General features: G+C 41.6%; 5 protein-coding genes across 6 annotated transcripts; 2 read left to right on the forward strand and 3 right to left on the reverse strand.

Moving 5' to 3' along the window:
• Positions 1-121: 121 nt before the first annotated feature.
• LOC141826907 (short-chain dehydrogenase TIC 32 B, chloroplastic) lies at positions 122-2,089 on the forward strand. Of its 2 annotated transcripts, XM_074714230.1 has the most exons (8): positions 122-251; positions 333-564; positions 633-712; positions 1,128-1,281; positions 1,370-1,448; positions 1,525-1,612; positions 1,682-1,728; positions 1,801-2,089. In XM_074714230.1, the coding sequence occupies exons 1-8, from the start codon at positions 122-124 to the stop codon at positions 1,987-1,989; spliced, it is 999 nt and encodes a 332-aa protein (XP_074570331.1). In that variant the 3' UTR covers positions 1,990-2,089. The 2 variants fall into 2 exon arrangements, with proteins under 2 accessions (XP_074570331.1, XP_074570330.1); XM_074714229.1 differs by having other exon boundaries at positions 122-564.
• A 563-nt stretch (positions 2,090-2,652) lies between these two features.
• LOC141825914 (small polypeptide DEVIL 6-like) lies at positions 2,653-2,811 on the reverse strand. Its single transcript, XM_074713178.1, has one exon. The coding sequence runs from the start codon at positions 2,809-2,811 to the stop codon at positions 2,653-2,655; it is 159 nt and encodes a 52-aa protein (XP_074569279.1).
• Positions 2,812-6,816: 4,005 nt separating this feature from the next.
• LOC141826921 (uncharacterized) lies at positions 6,817-11,858 on the forward strand. The gene is made up of 8 exons (XM_074714244.1): positions 6,817-7,143; positions 8,310-8,434; positions 9,179-9,216; positions 9,384-9,494; positions 9,571-9,650; positions 10,564-10,600; positions 11,318-11,359; positions 11,443-11,858. The coding sequence occupies exons 1-8, from the start codon at positions 6,883-6,885 to the stop codon at positions 11,523-11,525; spliced, it is 777 nt and encodes a 258-aa protein (XP_074570345.1). The 5' UTR covers positions 6,817-6,882; the 3' UTR covers positions 11,526-11,858.
• A 1,130-nt stretch (positions 11,859-12,988) lies between these two features.
• Positions 12,989-15,534, reverse strand: LOC141826768 (pyruvate kinase, cytosolic isozyme-like). Its single transcript, XM_074714067.1, has 4 exons — positions 15,492-15,534; positions 15,043-15,315; positions 14,039-14,500; positions 12,989-13,965 (listed from the first exon to the last, which is right to left on the reverse strand). Exons 2-4 carry the CDS (start codon positions 15,298-15,300, stop codon positions 13,153-13,155), a joined length of 1,533 nt encoding a protein of 510 aa, XP_074570168.1. The 5' UTR covers positions 15,301-15,315; positions 15,492-15,534; the 3' UTR covers positions 12,989-13,152.
• Positions 15,535-16,138: 604 nt separating this feature from the next.
• On the reverse strand, positions 16,139-22,621 carry LOC141827968 (uncharacterized). The gene is made up of 15 exons (XM_074715318.1): positions 22,323-22,621; positions 21,263-21,922; positions 20,834-21,146; positions 20,460-20,606; positions 20,250-20,338; positions 20,091-20,183; positions 19,671-19,797; positions 18,967-19,031; positions 18,728-18,899; positions 18,316-18,513; positions 18,158-18,205; positions 17,851-17,997; positions 17,587-17,669; positions 16,460-16,575; positions 16,139-16,373 (listed from the first exon to the last, which is right to left on the reverse strand). The coding sequence occupies exons 2-15, from the start codon at positions 21,862-21,864 to the stop codon at positions 16,306-16,308; spliced, it is 2,268 nt and encodes a 755-aa protein (XP_074571419.1). The 5' UTR covers positions 21,865-21,922; positions 22,323-22,621; the 3' UTR covers positions 16,139-16,305.
• Positions 22,622-22,676: the final 55 nt, after the last annotated feature.

Raw genomic sequence — 22,676 nt, forward strand, 5'->3', positions numbered from 1 at the left:
GTTGAATTTTCATGCGACAGACGTCGTTTCCTGTCTCTATAACTGGTCGTGCATGGCTCATTAAAAGGGTGGGAGGAAATGGTGAAGCTATTGTAGTTGTGAGTATCATCTGTTGTCCTCCATGAGAGAAACACTGAGGTATCTGCTAGGCTTAGCAGGGCCAAGCGGGTTTGGATCCAGTGTCACTGCTGAGCAAGTTTCCCAAGACATCTACTCTTCCAACCCTTGTGATCTTACCGCGATCATCACTGGTAGTAGTTCATTTTTCTCTCTAAGCAAAATTTGCATGATTATTGATCGCTTTTTTTGGTTCGAGTGCTGCTTAACTGCAGGAGCAACCTCAGGCATTGGGGCAGAAACAGCAAGAGTGCTCGCGAAGAGAGGTCTGAGGCTGGTCATCCCTGCGAGGGACCTCAAGAGAGCTGCTGAGGTCAAAGCATGGATCCAAGAGGAAACTCCAGGCGCAGAGATCTTTCTGATGGAGATGGATCTCAGCTCATTTGCTTCCATCCAGAAATTTTGCTCCGCTTTTTTGTCACTTCGATTGCCTCTCAACATCCTCATGTGAGCAACCAATTCACTGATCATGACGATCATAGATCTATGAAGCTTACTATTTCAGGACTGTGCAGAAACAATGCTGGGAAATACTGCAAGAAGCTTCAGTTCACCAAGGACAAGTTTGAGATGACCTTCGCTACCAACTATTTAGGTAAGCCATGCATGAATGCATGCTCGATTCTCATATTTGCATCTACAGTTTAAATTTTGAATTCGGAAAAGTCGAAATCCCTGGCAATTCCTATCTGGCCTCCATGTTGTTCACTTGAAAAGGAGGAACGAATCATATCGTGAGCATCAATTGCACTCTCTCTGTTTCCCTTTGCAGAGTGGCAGCGAGCAAAAGAGAGAGGAAGTAATTGTGATAAAAGGAAAAGGAAAGTGAAACTATTGCATGATCTTTCTTAATTCATCACAGCTCGTGTGCGTTGAGAACATTTGTCTGACAACAAAAGTATACGCCACATAATTACAGTAGTCTTCAAGTTTGAAACTAAAAGGAATTAGAGTTTGTCTTAGTTTGTCTCATTAGGTTTCAATCTGACAAAGATATATTTTCTCTGTAGGTCATTATCTACTTACTGAAAATTTGCTGGAAAGAATGATTGAGACATCAGAAAGAACAGGAACTGAAGGGAGGATTATTAACGTGTCATCAGTGATCCACACTTGGGTGAAAAGGAAAAGATTCAAGTTCTCTGACATGCTAAATCCTAAGGAGTAAGAAAGAAATTTTAGCTTAAGTTTTTCGCTTATTTTGCAACAATTTGGAAGAAAACAATGGTTAATGGTTCTTCTTTGCCTGCAGATACAATGGCACAGTAGCTTACGCACAGTCCAAATTGGCAAACATTCTGCATGCCAAAGAAATTGCTAGAAGATTGAGAGTATGTGCAGACAAAAAACTAAAGAGATTTTTAATCATCTTAAATTCGTGCAGAAAAAGTAATCTAAATTTTGCAGGAAAGAAATGCAAAGTTAACAATCAATGCGCTGCATCCAGGGATAGTGAAAACTGGAATCATAAGAGATCACAAAGGCTTGATTACAGGTTTGAACAATGAAATGTTCATAAAACAAGAATCTCGAGATGTTCTAACTCTGTTATCATCCATTACAGATTCAATGTTCTTCCTTGCAGCAAGGCTGCTAAAATCAACACCACAGGTGGGATATCCACTTTTTATTTATTTATTTAAAAAAATTCTGCTGAATTCTTCGTTTAAACCATGGCTGCAGGGAGCAGCCACAACTTGCTACGTTGCTTTGAGCCCTCAATTGGTTGGTGTCTCAGGAAAATATTTTGCCGACTGTAATGAGAGTTCTTGCTCAAATCTAGCCAACAACGAGATGGAAGCTCAGATTCTGTGGCGGAAATCGCACTCACTGGTTCTAAATCATGTGTTGCAGATGAAAAAAGAGAGTTAGATGAAGCAAATAATGATGGCTGTTTGCAAGTCTTTTTTCGTACCTGGTTTTGCAAGAAAACGTAATTATACTATCACTCCAGTAACAATCTAAGCCCCTCGTGGTAGTATATATATATATTTTAAATGCTAAAAGAGTTCTTTTGTAAGTGCTAGATTTTGATGAAAAAAGAGTTTTCGCAAATAAAACATCTAAAAGATTATCAGTCTGACAGAGGAGATTAATTTTGGGACGATATCTACAACTGTTCAATCCTTATTTAATGCGAGCCAGAGAGATGAGCTCTGACATCCAACTCAGGCTCCTTCTGTCAATCATGTGGGAGCTCAGAAAAATGGAACAAACTGAGCTCTGTTCTTGAGATCTCTCAGTTCAAGTTAATTTCACAATAAGGAAAAGAATCAAGATCTTGGCAGAGAAACTGGTAATATTAGTTCGGAACTATGTATGAATCTGAATAAAGTTCGCATAGTCCATTCAACCAACATCAAAGCTCTCAGGATTGCACTTGAACCTTGCCAAAACAAAGACAAGGCAAAAAACAAGAACAGGGATTGAGATCCTACTCTACAAAATCAGGAATTCACACCTCTATCATCTATATTCACAGGATAAACCTAGCTAGCAAAAATTCCTTCCTCCACCATGGCAGGAACGGCATCACTAGTCATGCCAGCACAGTAGCATGACGACGCATCTCCTGATGATGTAGAGCCTCGCCTTCTGCTCCCTCAGCACTCTGCTGAGCCCTCCTCCTCCAGATTTCCTTCTACCGGACATTACTCTTCCTTGGCTTCCTATCTTCGCGCCGGCGCCGGCCATGATAGGAAGTTCAATACTGCTCTAGAACTGAAGCTAGCTAGCGCGATGTGCTTGATGAAGAATCAAGGTTTCTGCAGTTGCTGCTGCATTTTATAGAGGAAGTGATCAGCAGCAGTTCAACTCGTCACCCATGGCCTTGTCCACTGGTGCTGCATGTGAACTCCTCCCCCTCTTCACGCTGCATGATGAGTTGCCAGGGGACAACGATATGGGTTCTCGAGTAGTTTAATCTCCCTTTGACTCTGAACGAGGCGCATGCTCAAGAGCAGCAGGGCCAGAGCAGGACATGGATCAGCAACTCCAGCTGGAGAATCAGTTATTAATGGAAGGGCCACTTGACCAGCTTTGCTGTGCGAGAGGCTGTGCATGGCCAAGAACCCTAGTTTGGTTTTTTTGCTGCTCAGACGAAGTGGTTGGAGATTGTCTGTGACTGTGCGCCCATCAAACAGTAGTGTGGGACTTGATGTTGGATTAACTACTTCAACTCAAAGAGCTCTCATCACTTGCTAAGGCAAACTACAACTAATTTATTTTATTTTATTTTTAATAATTCAAGTTCGCTTGACCTAATGCTCACGGGTCGACCTCAAGGGAGTCAAGCTCAGCTTTGAGCAGTTTCGGACGGTGCACTCTTACATGAAAATAAAAAGCTCTTAGAGAGAGTCCAAGAGCTTTTTGATTGATCTCTATAGTTTCAAAATGATGTCACACATACGATGAATAAGTTGGAGAATACTTTCTACCAAATCTAAATGAAATATAATTTTTTTTAGAAAAAATAATAATAATTTGACTATCACTGCAACTGCGATGGTGCTGACTCAAGACATATACTCTCTAGCAAATATTATCAGACAAGGAATCATTCCTACCATTATTGAAGTAGAACCTCAACATTGAGCATAAGTCTTTCTCTGAATTATCAAGATATTTTCTTTAACACTCTTTATCTTATAATTCATTCATCAGATTAATAATCCTTACAGTATTGCTTCATTTAATATTTGTTTACTTGAAGTATCTCTAGAAACTTTCAGGTACTTCCAGAAATTCTCTTGGTCTTCGACCAGTGACATCTATCAGCAATTATCTTTCTCAAAGTTTGATCTCCTTAGATTTGGACATAGTCGCGGACAAAATACAAAAACCATGGTCTCTCCCATTACTAACAAAGTCTGAAGTTGAAGATGAGCTGACCTTGCCAAGGAAGGACTCTAACAAATTTAAACCATTTCATCAATGTTAGAAATATAATATTGTCAAATATTTTCCATGATGATCCAGGATATTAAAGGCCTAGAACACTAGCCCCAAGCTCGCGACTTTGTCTTATGACAGACCTGGAACACGAGTCCCGAGCTCCCGACTTTGGCTTACGATAGGCTTGGAACACCGAGCTCCGAGCTCCGAGCTCGAAACTTGGTCTTACGACAAGCTTAAAACACTGAGCCCCGAGCTCGCTACTTTGCCTTACAACGGGCTTGGAACACTGAGCCCTGAGCTTGCAACTTTAACTTACGACAGGTCTGGAACACCGAGCCCCAAACTCGTGACTTTGCCTTACGACAGGCCTGAAACACTGAGCCCCCGAGCTCGCGACTTTGCCTTACGACAGGCCTAGAACACCGAGCCTCGAGCTCGTGACTTTGCCTTACAGTAGACACCGAGTCCTGAGCTCACGACTTTGCCTTACCACAGGCTTGGAACACAGAGGCCTGAGCTCGCGACTTTATCTTACGACATACCTGGAACACCGAGCCCCGAGCTCACAACTTTGCCTTACGACAGGCCCAGAACACTAAGCCCCAAGCTCGCGACTTTGCCTTACGACAGGCTTGAAACATCGAGCCCCGAGCTAGCAATTTTGCCTTACGACATGCCCGGAACACCGAGCCTCGAGCTCGCGATTTAGTCTTACGACAAGCTTGGAACATTGAGCCCCAAGCTCACAATTTAGCCTTATGACAGGCTCGAAACACCAAGCCCCGAGCTCACGATAAGCCCGGAGCACCGAGCCTTGAGCTTACGACTTTACCTTATGATAGACACTGAGCCTCGAGCTCACGTCTTTACCTTACGACATGCTTGGAACATCGAGCCTCGAGCTCGTGACTTTGCCTTATGACAGGCTCAGAACATCGAGCTCTAAGTTTGCGACTTTACCTTACGACAGGGCTGGAACACCGAGCCCGAGCTCGCGATTTTGCTTTACGACAGGCCCATAACATCAAGTCCCGAGCTCGCGATTTAGCCTTACGATAGGCTTAGAACATCGAGCCCTGATCTCACGATTTGGCCTTATGATAGGACCGAAGCACTGAGTCCCGAGCTCGCGACTTTGCCTTACGACAGACCCAGAGCACTGAGCACCGAGCTCGCAATTTTGCCTTGTGACAGGCCAAGAACACTGAGCCCCGAGCTCGCGACTTTGCCTTATGACAGGCCCGGAGCAGCCGAGCCTCCGAGCTCGCTTGTGACTTTACCTTTGCCGTATGACAGACCCAGAGCACTGAGCCCCGATCTCGTGACTTTTCCCTACGACAGGCTCGTAGCATCAAACCCTAAGCTAGTAACTTTGCCCTAAGATAGTCCCGGAACACTGAGCCCCGAGCTCGCGATTGCCTTATGATAGACCGGGAGCACTGAGCCTCGAGCTTGCGACTTTGTCTTACGACAAGTCCGGAGTACCGAGTCCCGAGCTCGCGACTTTGCCTTATGATAGGCCCGGAACACCAAGCTCCGAGCTTCACGACTTTGTCTTACGACAGGCCCGAAACATCGAGTTCTGAGCTCGCAACTTTATCTTACGATAGGTCTGGAACACTAAGCCCCAAGCTCGCAACTTTGCCTTATGAAAGGTTCAGAACATCAAGCTCCGAGCTCGCGACTTTACCTTATGACAGGTCCGAAGCACCGAGCTCCAAGCTCACAACTTTGACTTACGATAGGCCAGAAACATCGAGCCCCAAGTTGCAACTTTGCCTTACGATAGACTTGAAATACCGAGTTCGCGAGCTCCGAGCTCGCGACTTTGTCTTATAACAAGCCTGGAATACCGAGCCTCGAACTTGTGACATTGCCTTACAACAGACCTAGAGCACCGAGCCCCGAGCTGAGTGACTTACTTTTACAACAAACCTGAAACACCAAGCCCTGAGCTCGAGACTTAGCCTTATGATAGGTTTGGAGCACCGAGCCTTGAGCTCGCGACATAGCCTTACATTGAGTCCCGAGCTCGAGATCCTATTATGGACACTTCATTCATATGGGGCGGAGTGATGACACCTCATCAAGGTATCCCGATGATAACTCAACACAGTCCAATGAGTCAGACTATGCCTTCTTCGACTAGACTAATTGGAGATGCTTATGATGTGGCGGAAATCTGTTATCTCCACGTGTCATACATGATAAAGTCATAAAGTTAGTTCATCCTTAAGATTAGGTAAATATTTTGGAATATTTCTTAAATGAACGCGTATATTGGAACAAAATCTCGTATCTCAGAATATTTCCTAAACGGATATTAATATTTCGAAGATCAACTCTAAAAAAAAGTTGTCATCATACCCATGGGCACAAGTATGCACACATCAATCCTAATTTCTCCAAGTCATTAAACTCTTTCCTCATGCAAAATCCTAACTTGAGAGGTGACTTATTGGGATTCACCCCGACACCATTCTAATTCTCTTTTTGAGTATTTTTCAAGTTCCTTTATGTTTTTGACAATTATTTTCGAAAAGCGTATATGTTAGCAGTTTGTTGACCGATAACTTAATCATCCACAATATTTTGACCGGAACAATCACATTTAAAATCAATTTATTTTGTTTCCATTGCAACAAGCCAAGTAATGGTAGTTAAATTTTCTTTAAAATTTGACCCATTTCATTTTAATTTTAATGAATATTAGGGTCATTTTTGAAAAATTATTTAAAACATTGTTGGCATTTAAAAAATCACTGCATGTTTTGTTTTTTTATACTAAATGGTAGAATTACTGTTTCCGTCCCTTCCACGGTTTCGCCCAGCTGTTCGGCTCATCTCTCGTTGCCTTCGTCGACGCGGATGGCTGTGCGATCGCCGGTGTCCTTCCGCATCCCGCCATGCCGCTGCCTCTTCCTTCGGTTCGGCGCTTCCCGGTCGCACATCCTTCGACTTCTCAAGCCCTCGAAGCAGTCCCTCCCATCCAGACTTCTCATCGCCGCCCGTGCCACCGTCTTTCCGGGAGGCTCTAGTTTGGATTCCAACGGAGATCCCCCGCACTCGGCCTCCCCTGCGGCGGCCTCCTCCATTATTGACTTCCTTACTCTCTGCCATCGACTTAAGGTTGGTATCAACGATCTGTCTGTGTGAACGTCTGCAATTTGTCTCTTGAATCGCAATTTAATGTCTGTTTTTTTTGCGTCGTTGATTATTTCTTATACGAATTGCATTTTAATTTGGGATCCTTCAGAATGTTTTACGGTTTGGATCCTTGAGGCATGGTTTTAAGCCCTTTATAGATCACACTCAAACAATTGGAACATGCGCTTGGTATATTGTCGTTATTGGAAGTTAAAGATCGGAATAAAGTACCGGAATTTTTAAGGGAAGGAAAAATGAACGGGAGACATATCCTTTCTATCGGGGAACTTGTTCTCAGAAAGTTCGAACTTGTGGCATTTGGGAATGACACTTTTTCTCGAAGGAATCAGCTTTAGTATAAAGGTTGAGTTTTGGGCTATGAGCTTCCCTATTAAAACAGACTGACAAAATTCCAGTTGACTCGTTGCCAACCTCACTTTGCTTGTGTATACCTATACCTGCTCCTATTCTCCTCAAGTTGGTGTTGCATGGAAATTCTATGTTTGATAAATCTTTGACCTTCCAGACAAAAATGGAGGTTCGCCTATATAACAAACTGAGGTGATTTTTGAGAAGATGATTTCTGTTGTGTATGTGTTACAATATTTAGGCTATTGAATGAATAATTTGTTGACTTTTATAAATGCAATCCATAAGCAAGGATAACAAATCTTGTGGCAAACTATCTTTCTGAATAAGCATACATTTTAGGGTTACGGTTGAAAGAGATTGAGACTTAAAGAGACATTTTTTCATTCTCATAAACTATAATTGACAAGTGGATTGCAAATGTACGATTACAGTAGAAGTCCATGAACAACTGTGATAATCTTCAAAAGTAGTACAACTATAAGCCATTTATCATAACTATTTGTGTTGTCCACATCAGTTTTATTTAGTCATCAAGCATTTATGGCTGAGATCCATGTTATTGAGGATTTTGATACTTGCCTGTCCATCTAGTCTTGAATCCAACATTGGCGATGTCATAATCAACTCTATGGTTTTGAATTATAGAGTTTGTTCTTTCATAAGTGTTTAAGCACATCAGATTTGCTAGTTGTGCTCCATAATTTGACACAGAATAATTAATTTTGGTGGTTAATTTCACTATGTGATTTCTCACTAACTTCTTCCATTTTTTACAGACTACAAAAAGAAAAGGATGGATCAAACATGGTATTGATCATCCAGAGTCTATTGCTGATCACATGTATCGGATGGCATTAATGTCATTAGTTGCTGGTGAAATCCCTGGTGTTGATCGGGAGAGGTTGAACACAATTCTCTGAACTGCTTCTTTATGATATGTCTAATATTCCATTTTGGAAAAAGTTAGTACTAGTTTCAATTAGTTGTCTTCCCTGGTAAACTAAAGATAAATCACCATTAAAGCTTGTATGCAAACAAACAGTAAACTGAAAAAAAAATGTTGTTGATTACTATTAACATAGAGATTAATTGCTGATTTTGGTAGCATGTCTCTATTGTTTTCTCCTAAAAAAATAGAGTAACTCAGCCAAATATCAATAGATATCTGAAGTGGTTTGCAATGTCCCCTCTTGGCTAGAAGATAAACAGGGCCATGGTCCATTTATTTTGTTTCCTATTTGAACAGCCAAATACCTAGGGTTAAAGTATAGAAGTATGTGAGGAAAGGAAAGTGGGGAGATCCTAACACCCTCCTCTCATAATTTTACTAATTTACCCTTTCCTTTTGGTGTGTGATTTGTTCTCTTCTTGGCAAATTTCTGCTTGAACGTATGATAAAATCAAGGGTTAGTTGGCAAGATCTTAGAAGAGTAGACTGGCAAGTAGCTAAAGAGTAACATGTGACCCATTTGATAGGTTGTAGCCACCTTTTATATGTTCAGAGGTTATAAAATCATAAAAAAGTGACATCAGGAAGCTAACTAGTGAATCATTAGTTATTATCTCTATTTCTACTCATATTGACTAAAGTTTTTTTTTATAATTCTCTGTTTGTCACTATCTTAATCTATCTTATTTTTAATAGGTGCATTAAGATTGCAATAGTTCACGATATTGCAGAAGGTAACAGACACTGACTTTCTTTTTGTTTATTCATTTTTTTTGGGTTTGATGAACTCTCTAGATATGTTGGTATTCAATATCTTCCTAGTGCTTATCTTTTGACCATGATCCCAAGTGTTTGTTTGTTGCTTGTTATTATATTGTGATTTGTGAATTTTCTATTTCAGCTATTGTTGGTGATATCACACCTTCAGATGGCATTCCAAAGGCAGAAAAGAGTAGGCGTGAACAAGAAGCTTTGGATGAAATGTGCAGAATTCTCGGTGGAGGATTAATGGGTATAGAGTAATTTAAAACACCATAGTTTTCTTATGCTGACTCTCATTCTTTGACTGTCTTTTGATGTTTTTTCAGCTGATGAAATTCAGGAACTTTGGCAGGAGTATGAGAATAATTCTTCTACTGAAGCTAGTCTTGTGAAGGATTTTGACAAAGTATGTTTACCTCATCTCTTTAGCATTTACACCATTGCTTTTACTTACGCCTAATGCGGGTGAAGTACAAGAATACTCCTAAACTATGTTTCCATTTCATTTGTACATAAAGTGTGTTTTGTTTCAGTGTCATCCTTAAACTTCATGCTTGCTTCATTTTAGTCATTTCATCAGATTTATTTGATGGCAAAGCTATACTGTTACGGATGTCTTTCTGTCAATAGGACTTGATGGATTTCTTCCCATTTAACAGCTTTTTTTTTCCTAATATAAGCATATAAACAATGGTTTCTATTTCATATATGTACCCAAAATTTTTTATTTATGTTTTGTTAGAATGCACTACCTTTTATCATGTTTCAATAAGGTTTATTTTTTATTATGATCCACAGAATTACTAAGGGAAAACAGAAAGGAAAGTTTAAGGAAGACATTGATAAAAGATAAATTCTATGTACCAAAATGAACAGTGGTCATTGTTTAAGGACTTTTTGTAATTTCCAAAGTCTAATGCTATAACCTTTGTGAACCATTCGCCTATACGGAAAGAATCTTTTTCTGCATCTTCTGGTCCTATTTACATTTATTTGTTGTATTTTTAATTATAAACTTGAAATGTCATAAACTGCCAAAAATTTCTTTTGGTGTGTAACTATTTTGTTTAAGGACAAATTGATCACAACTTCCTCTCCAAGAATCAGTGCTCACTGTACTTCCGAAGATTCTCCTGGATATTCAAGCAAAATACAAGGTTCCCTTAAACTCTTCTTGACTTACGTAACGGATATGAACCTGTGTGTTATTTTCTCTCTAATTGGATGAGTCATATGGCCTAGGGAATATTCTTACCGACAAGCATATCGTGGATTTTTGTACTCTGTTTGTGTTTCATTTTAGAATTTTTTTAGTGCAGGTAGAAATGATTCTTCAGGCTTTGGAATATGAAACAGGTAAAATTTTCTCATTCCATTTTCTATGTACAATAACAAACCATGTTAGAGTTTGGGTCGGCAGCATGAAATCTGTATCCCTGTATTAACTCTATGCAATGTTATACGAGCATATCACTAAATATTCATCTTCTATGGATTCACATTATTGATGCGAAAATGTTTGTAACCAAAAATTGTAAAATGCAAACCCATGTTAGTTATATTACTTCATATTTGTTTATATTCATCAACACTATGCTCAGATATTCATGTTACTTGCACTGAACCAAGAACCTGCTATTAATTTCGTATGCTAGAGTTGTCTTTTGATTTTTTTTTTCCCTCGCGAGGCTTTTATAGAAGTATGTACTCGGCCGGTTTTTCCTCACTGTCCTTAGACTTCACCATTTTTGACATCTTGTTTGAATTGTTGGTCAACATATAATAACAACAAAACGGAGGTGTATCGAGAAATTAGCATTTTGTTAATCCTGTTGTTCCTTGTCATCTTTAGATGCCACAACCAAGATTTTAAATCTGTGTTTGTACCCAACAAATCAAAATCTGCTAACTAACCAAATAAGACGAAACTCTTCATATTAGCTTTTGGATGCATACCTGCCACTTGGGTTAGAATATGATTAAAGTAACTGGTATTCAAAATAGAAATCGTGTTACTATTTTCCTTATTTGCAACTGAACTATGTTCTCCTTAATAGTCTAACATTCTCGCAGAACACGGGAAGATCTTGGACGAGTTCTTTATTTCAACTGCAGGTAATAGACCTTATTTGTAACTTGAATCCTGCTTCAAGTGATCAACCTGACAATTGGATCTTTCTTCTTCTGTGAATTGGCAGGAAAATTTCAGACTGATGTCGGGAAGAGTTGGGCGGCAGAAGTGGTATCAAGAAGAACCAAGAGACTACATGATCTAGCTTAACTAACCGAGTTGGCTAAAACAAGGAGATCGATTTGGATTTCAGAACATTGTCAAAAAATAAGAGTGCTTGACCCTTGGATGCCTTCCTTCCTAGCGTCCTAAAGCAGTTGCTGCTGAACTGATGAGCAGAAGAATGGAAGCAACTTTCATTTAACTTTGTGGGGTTCTCACTTGAATCAGTAGGGTAAAAGTTTTAGTTTTGTTGTTTTAGGTCTGCATGGGTTTCGAATAGGTGCTCATGAATAATTTTTTTTACATTTAAGACTCTACAAATGGAACATCGACCAGTGTCTAAGTTGGTACTATGTCTTTAATTAATTAAAGATAATTTATCTAAAATATATATTTTTAGAGGAGTTTTTGAAGGAAAACAGTTTATTTTTTATATGGTTGATGCATTATTAGAATCTGTTGAAAATATTTTCCATGCCGCGGCCCAGCACCACCAGCCGTCGGCGTGTGCGCGCCCTTCCTCGCCGCCCAACTCCTCTTCCTCATCTTCTAGCCTTTCCGCAAGGATGACCGCGTCGGGCGTTTGGCTCGCCCTCTGCCACGGCCTTCTGATCCGCTGCCAGATCTCCGGGGACGACGCTTCCTTCACGACCCTCAAAGCCGCCGCGCCGTCGCAGTCGGAGAAGATGTGGATCAAAAAGGTCGCATTTTCGTTGTTCCACACGATCTGCGTCGTCAATCGCTCGATGGGTTAGGAAACCCCTAGAAGTAGCAGGAAGAGTGCCTAAACCGCTGCTGCCGAATCAAAACCCCGGCGGCCGCTTCGAAACGGCAATTTCCAGCCTTTCTGACAAGAGGCAGCTCGTCATCGTTCCTTCCGTCAATGCGCCGCTCCCCGCGGCTGTCACCGTGTCACGTTCGCCTTTTTGCACATCCTCCTACGCGATGTCAACTCGCCGCCAATGCGATAGCACAGGGAAGGGGCCTTCTTGTTTCTGCATTGACAAAGGGAGCTCTCTCGCCGTGGCTTCGGAGATCCAAACCACAGGAGGAAAACGCCATCGATGAAGCTCGATCGACGGAATGCAGGATACCGATTGCTCGTGTTTGAACTCGCCTCGCTTACTCGGTTATCTATATAAATAAGGAAACCGAAACCGCCGAAGCCAGGAATTGGGACGCTGCGGCGCCTCCGCCGCCCAATCCCACAGGTCCGAGGAGAGGAAAAGGCCTTTTTCTCGTGCTTTATCCTACGCGGCAACGCCTGGCTTGTTCACCTGCGGTTTTCGAACGGCCCTGTCGTCAGACATCGAGCACCAACGGTAGCCATGCTCTCCCCACCGACCTTGAGTCCTTGACCTCTTCTTCTCGTGGTCAGGAATCAGGGCAGCAGCGAGCGGCGCCGGCGATGAGCGCGCGACGGCGGTCCTCTTTATCCTCCCACTCACCCACTTCCCTGGCTCGGGAATGTCTTCTAAAATAACTCTAATTATTCAATGATGATGGTATTTTCTTTCTCAAAACAGAAATAACAGCTGTAAAACTAAACTGCAAATAACAAGCAATCCAAAAACTCAAACCTACATCGACCTGCCACTGCAAAATTTAACAAAAACGCAGCCAAAAATAGCACTATAAATACCTCAATAGAGTAACTGGCCTTAGCGCCTCAACATCATTTCACGATGCAGATCTTGATCACGGAAGCAATGCCGATCCGATGGAGTGCGACCACGGCGTCGCCCTGCTTGCAGAATCCCTTTGCCACCGCAGACTTGAGCGCCGCCTCCAGGATCTCGTCTGTGGACTCCGAGTCGGTGGCCTTGGCAGAGCCCTCCGCCAGCAGCGGCACGAGCCCCCTGTGGATGAGGCTGTGCTTGGCTGGGCTCTCGTCACTCACGCTCCAGTCGAACGAGTCCGTTGTCAGCGCCGGCACCACCACCGACAGCACTGGCACCCGCGGCCGGTACTTGGCCACAAGCTTGGCCGTGGTCCCGCCTCGGGTCAAGACCACGATCATCGCCGCCTTGGCTTTGTTGGCTGTGCGCACCGCGGAGGACGCGAGGCTCTCCAAGGGGCTCATCGGCAGCGGCGCCGACCGTATCATCGCCTTGAAGATGGCCGCGTAATCGAGGGACGACTCGGCCTCCAAGCATATCCGGGCCATGATCCGCACGGCCAGCTCCGGGTACGCGCCGGCGGCGCTCTCGCCGCTGAGCATGACGCAGTCCGTGCCGTCGAGGACGGCGTTGGCGACGTCCGTGGCCTCGGCGCGTGTGGGGCGAGGAGACTTGATCATGGACTCGAGCATTTGGGTGGCCGTGACGACAGGCTTCCCGGCGAGGTTGCACTTGTAGATCATCATTTTCTGGGCGAGGAATATCTTCTCCACGGGAATCTCCATTCCGAGATCACCGCGAGCAACCATAAAAGCATCGGTCTCCTTCAATATGTCGTCGAAATTTACGACGCCTTCCTGGTTCTCCACCTACACGAGCAGATCATCATCAACAACTTGTTGCAGTTTGGATTAACTACTGCACGATCAAATCAGTTCCAACCTTTGACATGAGCTTGATGGTATTCGCATGAGGCCCAAGAAGCTCCCGAACAGTGACGAGATCCGAACCTTTGCGCACAAAAGAGAGGGCGATCATATCGATCTTGTTGGGAACGCCCCATCCCAGTATGTCTTCCTTGTCCTTCTCCGTCAGAGTCGGGAGGTCCACCACGACGCCGGGCAGATTGACGTTCTTCCTCTCGCCAAGCTTCGCGGTGTTCTCGCACCGGCATCTCACAGTTCCGGCGGCAGGGTGGCACGACAGCACGGTCATGGTTATCGTGCCGTCCGCACACAAGATGGTGTTTCCAGGTTTCAGGTCTACCGGAAGCTTCTTGTAACTCATGGAGATGGTGTTCCCGTCGCCCTTGATGCTGTAATCTGTGCTGATGGTGATTTCTTGCCCCTCCGTGAGTTGTACTGGTTTGCCATCCTCCAGAAAGCCAGTGCGGATCTCAGGACCCTGTGGAAAGCAACAAATCGCAGAGCAAATGTCTCTGTTAATGATGTCTTTCATTTCTTCTCTATGATTAAGCCAAGAACATTTGTTACGACCCCAAATTTCTGCCTTTGTACCTAAACCTTATCCGATTAATGACGATATACCTAGATTAGTACGAGTCCTTACAAAAAGCTTCAGAAAGAGCAGGAGTGCAGCAGAATACAGTCCAAACTGCAGGACCTTCACGGCGAGTGAGGAACATCACTTCCAAAAAGAAACAAGTGTAGTTCGATTACAGGTAGATGACGACAAGGATTTCTTATGGGATGTAAGAAGGGTGCAAAAGAACCTCCTTGAATATTTAGATTCATTGGAATAATTAACGGCAATGAAGTGTTCGAACTTTCTAACCAAGACCGAAGGCACATGCGGCATTCATATTACATTTCAAAAATACAAACTAGGAACGATGAATATGTAAAAGCCAGATCCATTATACCTTGAAAAAGCATCTGAAACCTATCAAAGAGAAATTAGGATCATGAGAGAAGGACAGATGAGACCTTGGTATCGAGCATGACGGCGCACAAGATCCCGGTGTTTTGCATGGCGATCCTGAGGTTGTCGAGAGTTTCCTGGTGATACTCGTGCGTCCCATGGGAGAAGTTGAACCTAGCGACGTTCATGCCCGCCCGGATCAGTTTCTCCAGCATCGGCACCGACCTCGACGCCGGCCCTAGCGTGCACACGATCTTCGTCTTCGGCAAGCGCCCGTCGTCTGGCAGTGACTTCAGGATCCCCTCGATGTCGATGTTCGCCATCCTCCCACAAAAAACCTAAGCAAAGTTTCACATCAACGAAAGAAGCGATCATCCCGGCCCCGATCAAAAAAAAAAAAAAAAACAACCCAAATTACTTTATTACAAAACAAAGAAGGATCAAACACGAGATCGAATCCGCCACATTGCTTCCATTAGGGATCTAAAAGGAAGAAAAGAGATCGAAACCTTACCTTCTTCTTCTTCCTGCCGAGAACAATGAGCGAGACTCTTCCGCGTTGCTTGTTGGGGAAGGCGGAGAAGGGGGAGCGGGCGCCTTTTAAGCAGGCGGTGAGGGGATCGGCCCGTTGCTTAGGAAAAACGAACGGACAAGATTACCCTCCGAACGCTAGACTGATAAGAGCGGTCGTATAGGCACAGTCATAAGAGTTGGTGAAGTGAAAAGAATTTAGACTTCTTATCGACCCGATGCTCTACCTTTTTATGATTGGAGGAAAGGATCCAGCCAGCCGCGCACAGGCGGCCTGGGCGGCGGGGAGGACGGACGGGTAGGTTTAGAATTAGGGGGAAAGGCCGCTGGTTTATGGGTTACTGCGGCGACGAGTCGCCGTCGGTGGCGGCGCGGTCCAATAAAAATATACGACTTTTCACGTTGCGTGCGGAAGCATATTTTAGCAATTAATGGAAAAGGGCAAAAAAGACATTATCAAAATGCTTCTAGAAAAAGGAAAACCGGTGATTTTCACAGACCGGACCGCCTGGTTCGGGCAGTTAATTCAATTTCGATCTCTTCGAATTTTTGAATTGAGTAAAATCAGATTTATAAAAAATTATAATTTTTTAATTTATCGTATAAAGCCACTAAGATGACGAATTTCAAAAAGAGAGAAACTGAAGCTCCTTCATTGGTAACTAGTATATATCCACACGCGTTTGCCTTAAGAAATGCAAGACAATATTTGGAACAGAAATGTAAAAAAAAAAAAAAAGTTTGTTGTCGATAATCTCACAGAGGATTAGCTAATAAAGGATCCAGCTATATAGGCTTCACTTCTCGTCGGCAACTTCAGTTTGAGCTGCCAGTTTTACGATATCTTCAACGAGAATCTTTCCTTCTGTTCGACGACAGGAAAACAGAGTTAGCAGATAGAATGGAGGTAGGTGTTTTGTCGGTACAAATCAAAGTTTGAAGGCATAGGACCTCTGTCTCTAGTAAGATTGGCAATGAGTTCTTCCACGCCAGCCTTTCCTATAGTGTCTTTCAGATACATGGCCGCAGCGGCTACCTCTTCTGGTGTCACTTTGCCATCATGGTCCCTATAAGTAAACATAGAAAACCACTGAGAAACTGTCTGAAGTTAAGAATAAAAGAACACATTTTGATTAAAGATTTAGTGTTGAAATATTGAAGTGCAACTATTTTAATGAATTTAGACTGTAACCTGCGTTTGGTTTGGCATATTTTGTTGATCAATAGTTGCGTACAAAGTAAAGTGAGAAGACTGTTTTCTGGCATAATAGAGGGAAAATGGACGTACTAATAGAGGATATAATTTCCCTGGAGATGATACTAGATAAGAATGGTAATCTGAAAAACAGCTACTACATTGATGAGTTGATATATATCTTAAGCAGATCATCATGCAACATATTCTATCACAAAGGAAGCATGTGTTAGATAAGTTGTCCAGTCAAAAATGCTTGGGCTTGTCAATGGATTCCAATCGGAAGTTGGAACCATAAGATTGTAGCATATGCAGGAACTTCCCAAGATCATGGGAAATTAGTTTATCTCTCACGTGTTCTAAACACACTAAATTTGATATAGCATAGCTTGTGAGTATTTTGAATAGATACATGCATGATCCACAAGAGAACAACATGAAGAATGTATGAAGTTTGAGAGCATTATCTACTCCTTCCCATTTTGGTTCCTTAGACCTTCTCATGTCCATGTCATCCTCACTTTTCAAGTAATTTTCTTTTGCCAAAACTTTCTTATGCTAGGATTTTGCTTAAGCAAGCTTGCTTTTCCTAAGTGAAGACCAAAATAGATTCCCCTTTCTTTCAATTCTCTTCAATAATAACCTGACTGCCTTTATTAGATGGACCAAGGAACCTTGTGAATGAGAATAAGCAAATGTGGTAATTCATGTAAGTTATGATAAGATGCTCCTGTGACAAGTTGTTAGGAGACATTTTTCAGCAAAGGAATTATATTTTGACAAACAAGTATGAGTGGAAGTGGTGAAATGCAAATCTATACTATTATTGAAACACATATCTCCTTTCTAGAAACTACCAAGGTCATTTCATCGAATAAGATACCTGTCAAGTAGTTTCCAACGATCGCCAATTTTAGCATCTACATCATCAATCTCCTTTTCAAGTTTCTGTAGCATGGCATCAACCTAAAAGCAAAATGCAAGGCAAACATCAATAGTTATGAGTCTATGGAGAAATATTCAAAACATAGATACAAACTAAATTCCTTTTTACGAAAAGTGTGCAGTTATACTATTCAAAATTATGTCAAAGGATGATCAGACTGGAAAGAAAAAAAAAATGAAGTAGCAGGAATTCACTTCTTACCTTATCTATCAAAGCTGACGAAACCTTGTGTCCAACAGCTATTTCAGCTGCATGATCACTCTCCTTCCTGGCCGCCCTATATGCCTTTTTGGCCTCTGCTTCATCTTCTGTACCTACTTTCTCCAGCATTGTTTTGTACAAATCAATCTGCAGTTAACACATGAATCATTTAGGTTCATACAGAAAAATATAAAAAATTGCAAATCATCCAAGAGTTCCAACATTAGAAATTTCTCTTTGATTTGGTAGAACATAGATTTATCTTAAGTACAATTTACAATTCCATTTAAATGCATCAACTCATTACCTCTTTACCAACAAGGCTAAGGAATTCTTGACGTTCCCTATTCACTGACTGCATGAATTGGTTAAAGTTTCAATAAATCTTCAGGAAGCACTAAGCATCAGCATCCGAAGAATTCAGGAAGCTAGGTACTGGGAAAAAACTAGACACTGAACACTTACTGAAGCTGAAGCAAGGACAGCCAATGCACGGCTTAGTTGACAGAGTTGCTCCTGCTTTTCTAGTGTTTTTGCTTTAGCCAACTCTTCTTTTTCCCTAGCAGTAGGGTCAGTCATCTCCTTCAATGCTACATCCTCATTGATGACTTCAGACTCTGACATCTTCACCTTCGCCTCTTTCACTTGTTTTTTCTCCTCCTCCTGAAAGGTTGAGCAACATCCAAGTCAGTTCAAAATCCTATACCACAATTTATCCAACATAATTGAATCTCACGCACACAAGATAACTTCAAATACTAAGGCTAGCCAAGAAATTTCAAGTGGATTAGAACTCTCAGATCTCAAGATATTGTCAGAATATAGAAATGCTTTTTCGAGGTATTTTAGTTTTATCCTCCTAAAAAAAGCATCATACCTTGATAAGTTCTTCCTGCATTTCGAGGAACTCCAATTTTCTCCTCCTCTCAGAAATAGAATCTTCAGATGGCAAGACAGTACCAACTGTATCTACAACCTCATCTGGTAAAGAAGATAGTGTGGCCACAACAGCTTCTTCAGGTTTCAACTTTCCAGATACAATGAAGGCTCTGAATTTTTTTTAACCAGTTAGAAATGAACATGTGGTCAAAAAATTTATGCCATAAAAATTCATACCTTGAGAGTATCAGGAGAGAAGAGGGAACAGCATGATTAAGGGACAAATCCAACCAGTCACGAAGCTGGATGCAAAATTTTCTATAAGTCGTAATAACTTCAGATTGAATATTGAAAAAATAATACTGATAGGCATATAATAATATTGCTACAACAAGATTTATTTGGAATAACCTGTGAACCATAGCACGGAGTTCACTTATAGCTGACACACAGTGTACATAGAAGTAGAACAGATATATTCCTTATAAATGTAATAGGGGCTAAATTTGAGATGCATAATAAAGAATTATTAGATCAATCATCTGTGAAGGTGGGTTGTATCTAAAAGTTGACAAACTACTAAAAAAGATAAGTGCAAAATAAAATGCAATGCATAAATAGTATGATGTCACCATAGAATATTTAAAATTTGAACCATGCTTACATGGAAAATCAGGCAAAAGAACGAGAATATAAATGTGGAGAAGCATTGCAACCATGTCAAAAAAGAGTATTAATTTCTCTTTATTGTTTTATATCGAGGAATAGGAAGAGGAAAAAAGACTTGATTAGCAATAATAAAACAAGATAAAAAATTTTTAAATATAGTCAATCCCACCTAGATCTTAGTTGTTTTTGTTGCTGCTTCATAATAGATATTCATTATCATAGAATTCATAAGAGAATGACCAAAAGGGAAGAAAAACTATAGATATAAAAACCTGTTGCCGCATTTCCTCTGTGGAAAGCAAGCCCAAATGACCTCGTTCGGTATAAGCTTGTCTAAGTTCTTCCTCTGAAAGAGATTCAACACCTTCTGCTTGGATCAACTTATCATCTTCTTTAATCCTTCAGAATAGTGATAGCAATCAAAAATGAGGATAAAAACACAAAACAACAACCTTTTGTGTAATTTTAGCTTTCTATAGGCTGATAATGATGTATCATCTAACCATTTGCAAGTCCAGCAGAGCAATTGGACAGAGGATGCAAATTCAAACTTACCAAGAACATTCTCAGCTGGAATGGTTTATGTAGACAGAGATACTTGGCTCATGACAGAATTGAATTAAGTTCACTAATGATGAGTGAGCTTGGAAGGTATAAAACCAAAAAAGTCTATCAACGTAGAAATAACTTACTTCTGTAATTTCCTTCGGAGCATGAACCGTAAATAATTGTCAGTTCCATATGGTGGGATCCCCATATATTTGCACATGTTGATCAATCTAGGCCTGCAAACAGCATACATGTGTAATTGGACCATGACCAAAAATTAATCTATGGTTAATTATGCCAACCTGCTGATATTGTCCAAAGTAAGCTCATCATTAAATAATTTTGCAAAATTCAAGATTTCATCATTGGAAACAGGTGCGCCAGTCCTGACCTTATTGAGAAACCAACATCTCAGATTTTAACATCATTATATTGAATGCAAAGGTAACAAAGACCAACAGATCCAATGTTTAAACACCTGTTTAAAAAACCTAGATCCCATGGTTGCATACCTTGTTTAAAAATTCATCTAAATCATCTGCAGTCTGCTTAACTTCTCCACTATGTGAAGTCTGAACTTCCTTTGCCATCTCTTTAACAGTATCCTGAAGAAACTTCGCATACTCTAGTTTTGCTTTAAGTTTCCTCTTCAGTGCCTCCTGCATGTTTAAAAAACAACATAAATCAAAATCCATCAATGTCATATTTGATGATGAGAAGATCAATAGTATTTTGACAAAGCCTTACAGCATCATAAAAGAGTCTGTATGCTTACTATATGTAATTATACATGATGAGATACATGAATGAGATCATAATGTTTATAGCACAAAAAAAGAGTCATGAGTAATATCATCATCATGCCCAATGGAACAATTAACAGCACCTGCTCTTTCATCTTATCCTGGAAAGTAGATGGCAACATGTTTGGGAACAATTTTAGGAACACTGGTAATAGGAATTCCATAAATGGAACTATGATAAAAACAGCAAAAGGAACCAGTCGAAAGATATCTGCAGTGGTGCGCATCAATTGCTGCCTTTCTCTTCTAGTGAGACTCTTTCCAGCAGCCAACTTAAGCAATAACCTTGAAGAGATTCGCACATCAGCCCATAGTAGTTTCAGACCAAGCCAATAATGTTGCATGGTAGATACAAATTCATTCTTCCAATGAGTCAACTTTGCAGCCCAATCTGCTCTGTAATTTGGCAAAATGAGAAGAAAAAAGCAAAGCAGGCATAAAGTCACGAAAACGAGAAAATAATAAAAGTATGCATTAGCAATAAAGAATAGATTAATGGGACCAGTTAAAACCTGCTCATGGAAGCAACTGCTTTTAGGGCAGGACCAATTCCCAGAAGCTTTGCCCAAAACTTGTGTATAAGTGATTGAGCAGTCTTTGAGGAATCTTGCATTTGTTTGGCTTTTGCTTTAGCTTTTGCAGTGCTTAATCCTTCCACAGCCTGATCGCACTCTTCAGGAGATGCTTCCTTAATCTGCTTTTCGGCCAGATCTTCATTAGGCTCTTTCTCACCATGCATTTCTGGTCGACCAGCTGTGGCAGCAGATGCAGTGTGAATGCACTGCGATAAACCTCTGACAGCAAAGGGAAAAGCAAGCTCTTGTCTATCATAGATAAATCCTGAAACAGAAATTCCACCAGGTGGACAAGCAGCAAAATGCCGTCGACTAAAGCTCAGTAATTCTTCTTTCCCTGCCAACAAAACATTCCATCTCCTTCCACTAATCTCAGCTTCACTGTGACTCTGCTCAGATACCTGATGTAGAGGCCTGGTGTCTGTTTCATGACCATATCTTTCAAGCCCAAATCTCGAGAAACTAGAACATGAGCGTGCAGGAGGATTCAGATGCTTCAAGAAGTCCTTTTTCCGTCTGATTATTGCTTGGGAAGCCATTCTTGAGATCTACTTTTTTCCCAAATGGAAATCTACGATCATATCTTTCCAGGACCCCCTGAATCAATCACACAATCCACGATTTTAATACACGTGCTACCAAAAGAACCTCGTTAACAAATACACATAGCATGAACGGTAAGAAAAAGCAAGCTCTTTTAACTACCGCTGGGGCAACACGAAACTTTCCTTCCGTGCATAAAAGCAGAAGGGCCATTAATACAAAGATCACATCACAACACCATCCGAATCGTATGATCAATATATTAAAGAGCATGAATCATTTCTAGACGACACGCATGGACAAAAACAACAGATAAAAGCATAGAGCACGCTAGGTCAACTCGGCATTCAATTAAACTGTAGCATTTCCTCCGACCACCCTGTGCTTCGTTAAACAAGAAAACAAGCAATCGGAAAAGTGATAAATGAAGGAAAAATAGAATCTTGGAGCTCACCAGAACAATCCCAGACCCGTCGAGAGGAAGAGCACAGAAGCTCCAATACAAAGCCACGATCCGCTGCCCGACCAGTACCGAGGTAAATTGAGAGCCCAGCGGAGCGATTCGGATTTTAGCGGGAGAGATGCCGAAGGAAACGTATCCAAATGGACGATGGGGAGAGTATCTCTGAGCGAATATCTGATAGAGGACGAGGCGAATGGAGGCGTGATGCGGAACCGAAGTGGCGGCCATCGAGCGAAAGAAGGCGAAGAACATTGAACCGCATCGACCGGACGAGTCAACCATGATTGGCGCATCCAAATGGGCCGGACCTAGCTTCTGAAGGCCCAGTCCCAGGCCCAGGCCCAG

The sequence above is a fragment of the Curcuma longa genome, chromosome 4 (genome assembly GCF_044706935.1).
Source record: "Curcuma longa cultivar G26 ecotype Majalengka, Jawa Barat chromosome 4, ITB_CL_G26_1.1, whole genome shotgun sequence".
Lineage (NCBI taxonomy): Eukaryota > Viridiplantae > Streptophyta > Magnoliopsida > Zingiberales > Zingiberaceae > Curcuma > Curcuma longa.

Bases quoted from the DNA above. Each gene is read 5' to 3' on its own strand.
- LOC141827968 (XM_074715318.1), bottom strand. From the start codon at position 21,864: ATGGCTTCCCAAGCAATAATCAGACGGAAAAAGGACTTCTTGAAGCAT. The intron at 20,607-20,833 runs GTGCTGTTAATT...TTAAACATGCAG, and splicing joins AGGATAAGATGAAAGAGCAG to GAGGCACTGAAGAGGAAACT. The intron at 20,339-20,459 runs GTATGCAACCAT...TTTCTCAATAAG, and splicing joins TAGATGAATTTTTAAACAAG to GTCAGGACTGGCGCACCTGT.
- LOC141826768 (XM_074714067.1), bottom strand. From the start codon at position 15,300: ATGGCGAACATCGACATCGAGGGGATCCTGAAGTCACTGCCAGACGAC. The intron at 14,501-15,042 runs GTCTCATCTGTC...TGCTTTCCACAG, and splicing joins CCGTCATGCTCGATACCAAG to GGTCCTGAGATCCGCACTGG. The intron at 13,966-14,038 runs GTTGGAACTGAT...CTGCTCGTGTAG, and splicing joins CCATCAAGCTCATGTCAAAG to GTGGAGAACCAGGAAGGCGT.
- LOC141826907 (XM_074714229.1), top strand. From the start codon at position 122: ATGAGAGAAACACTGAGGTATCTGCTAGGCTTAGCAGGGCCAAGCGGG. The intron at 1,282-1,369 runs GTAAGAAAGAAA...CTTTGCCTGCAG, and splicing joins GACATGCTAAATCCTAAGGA to ATACAATGGCACAGTAGCTT. The intron at 1,449-1,524 runs GTATGTGCAGAC...TAAATTTTGCAG, and splicing joins AAATTGCTAGAAGATTGAGA to GAAAGAAATGCAAAGTTAAC.
- LOC141826921 (XM_074714244.1), top strand. From the start codon at position 6,883: ATGGCTGTGCGATCGCCGGTGTCCTTCCGCATCCCGCCATGCCGCTGC. The intron at 8,435-9,178 runs GTTGAACACAAT...TATTTTTAATAG, and splicing joins CCTGGTGTTGATCGGGAGAG to GTGCATTAAGATTGCAATAG. The intron at 9,651-10,563 runs GTATGTTTACCT...TTTTTAGTGCAG, and splicing joins TTGTGAAGGATTTTGACAAA to GTAGAAATGATTCTTCAGGC.
- LOC141825914 (XM_074713178.1), bottom strand. From the start codon at position 2,811: ATGGCCGGCGCCGGCGCGAAGATAGGAAGCCAAGGAAGAGTAATGTCC.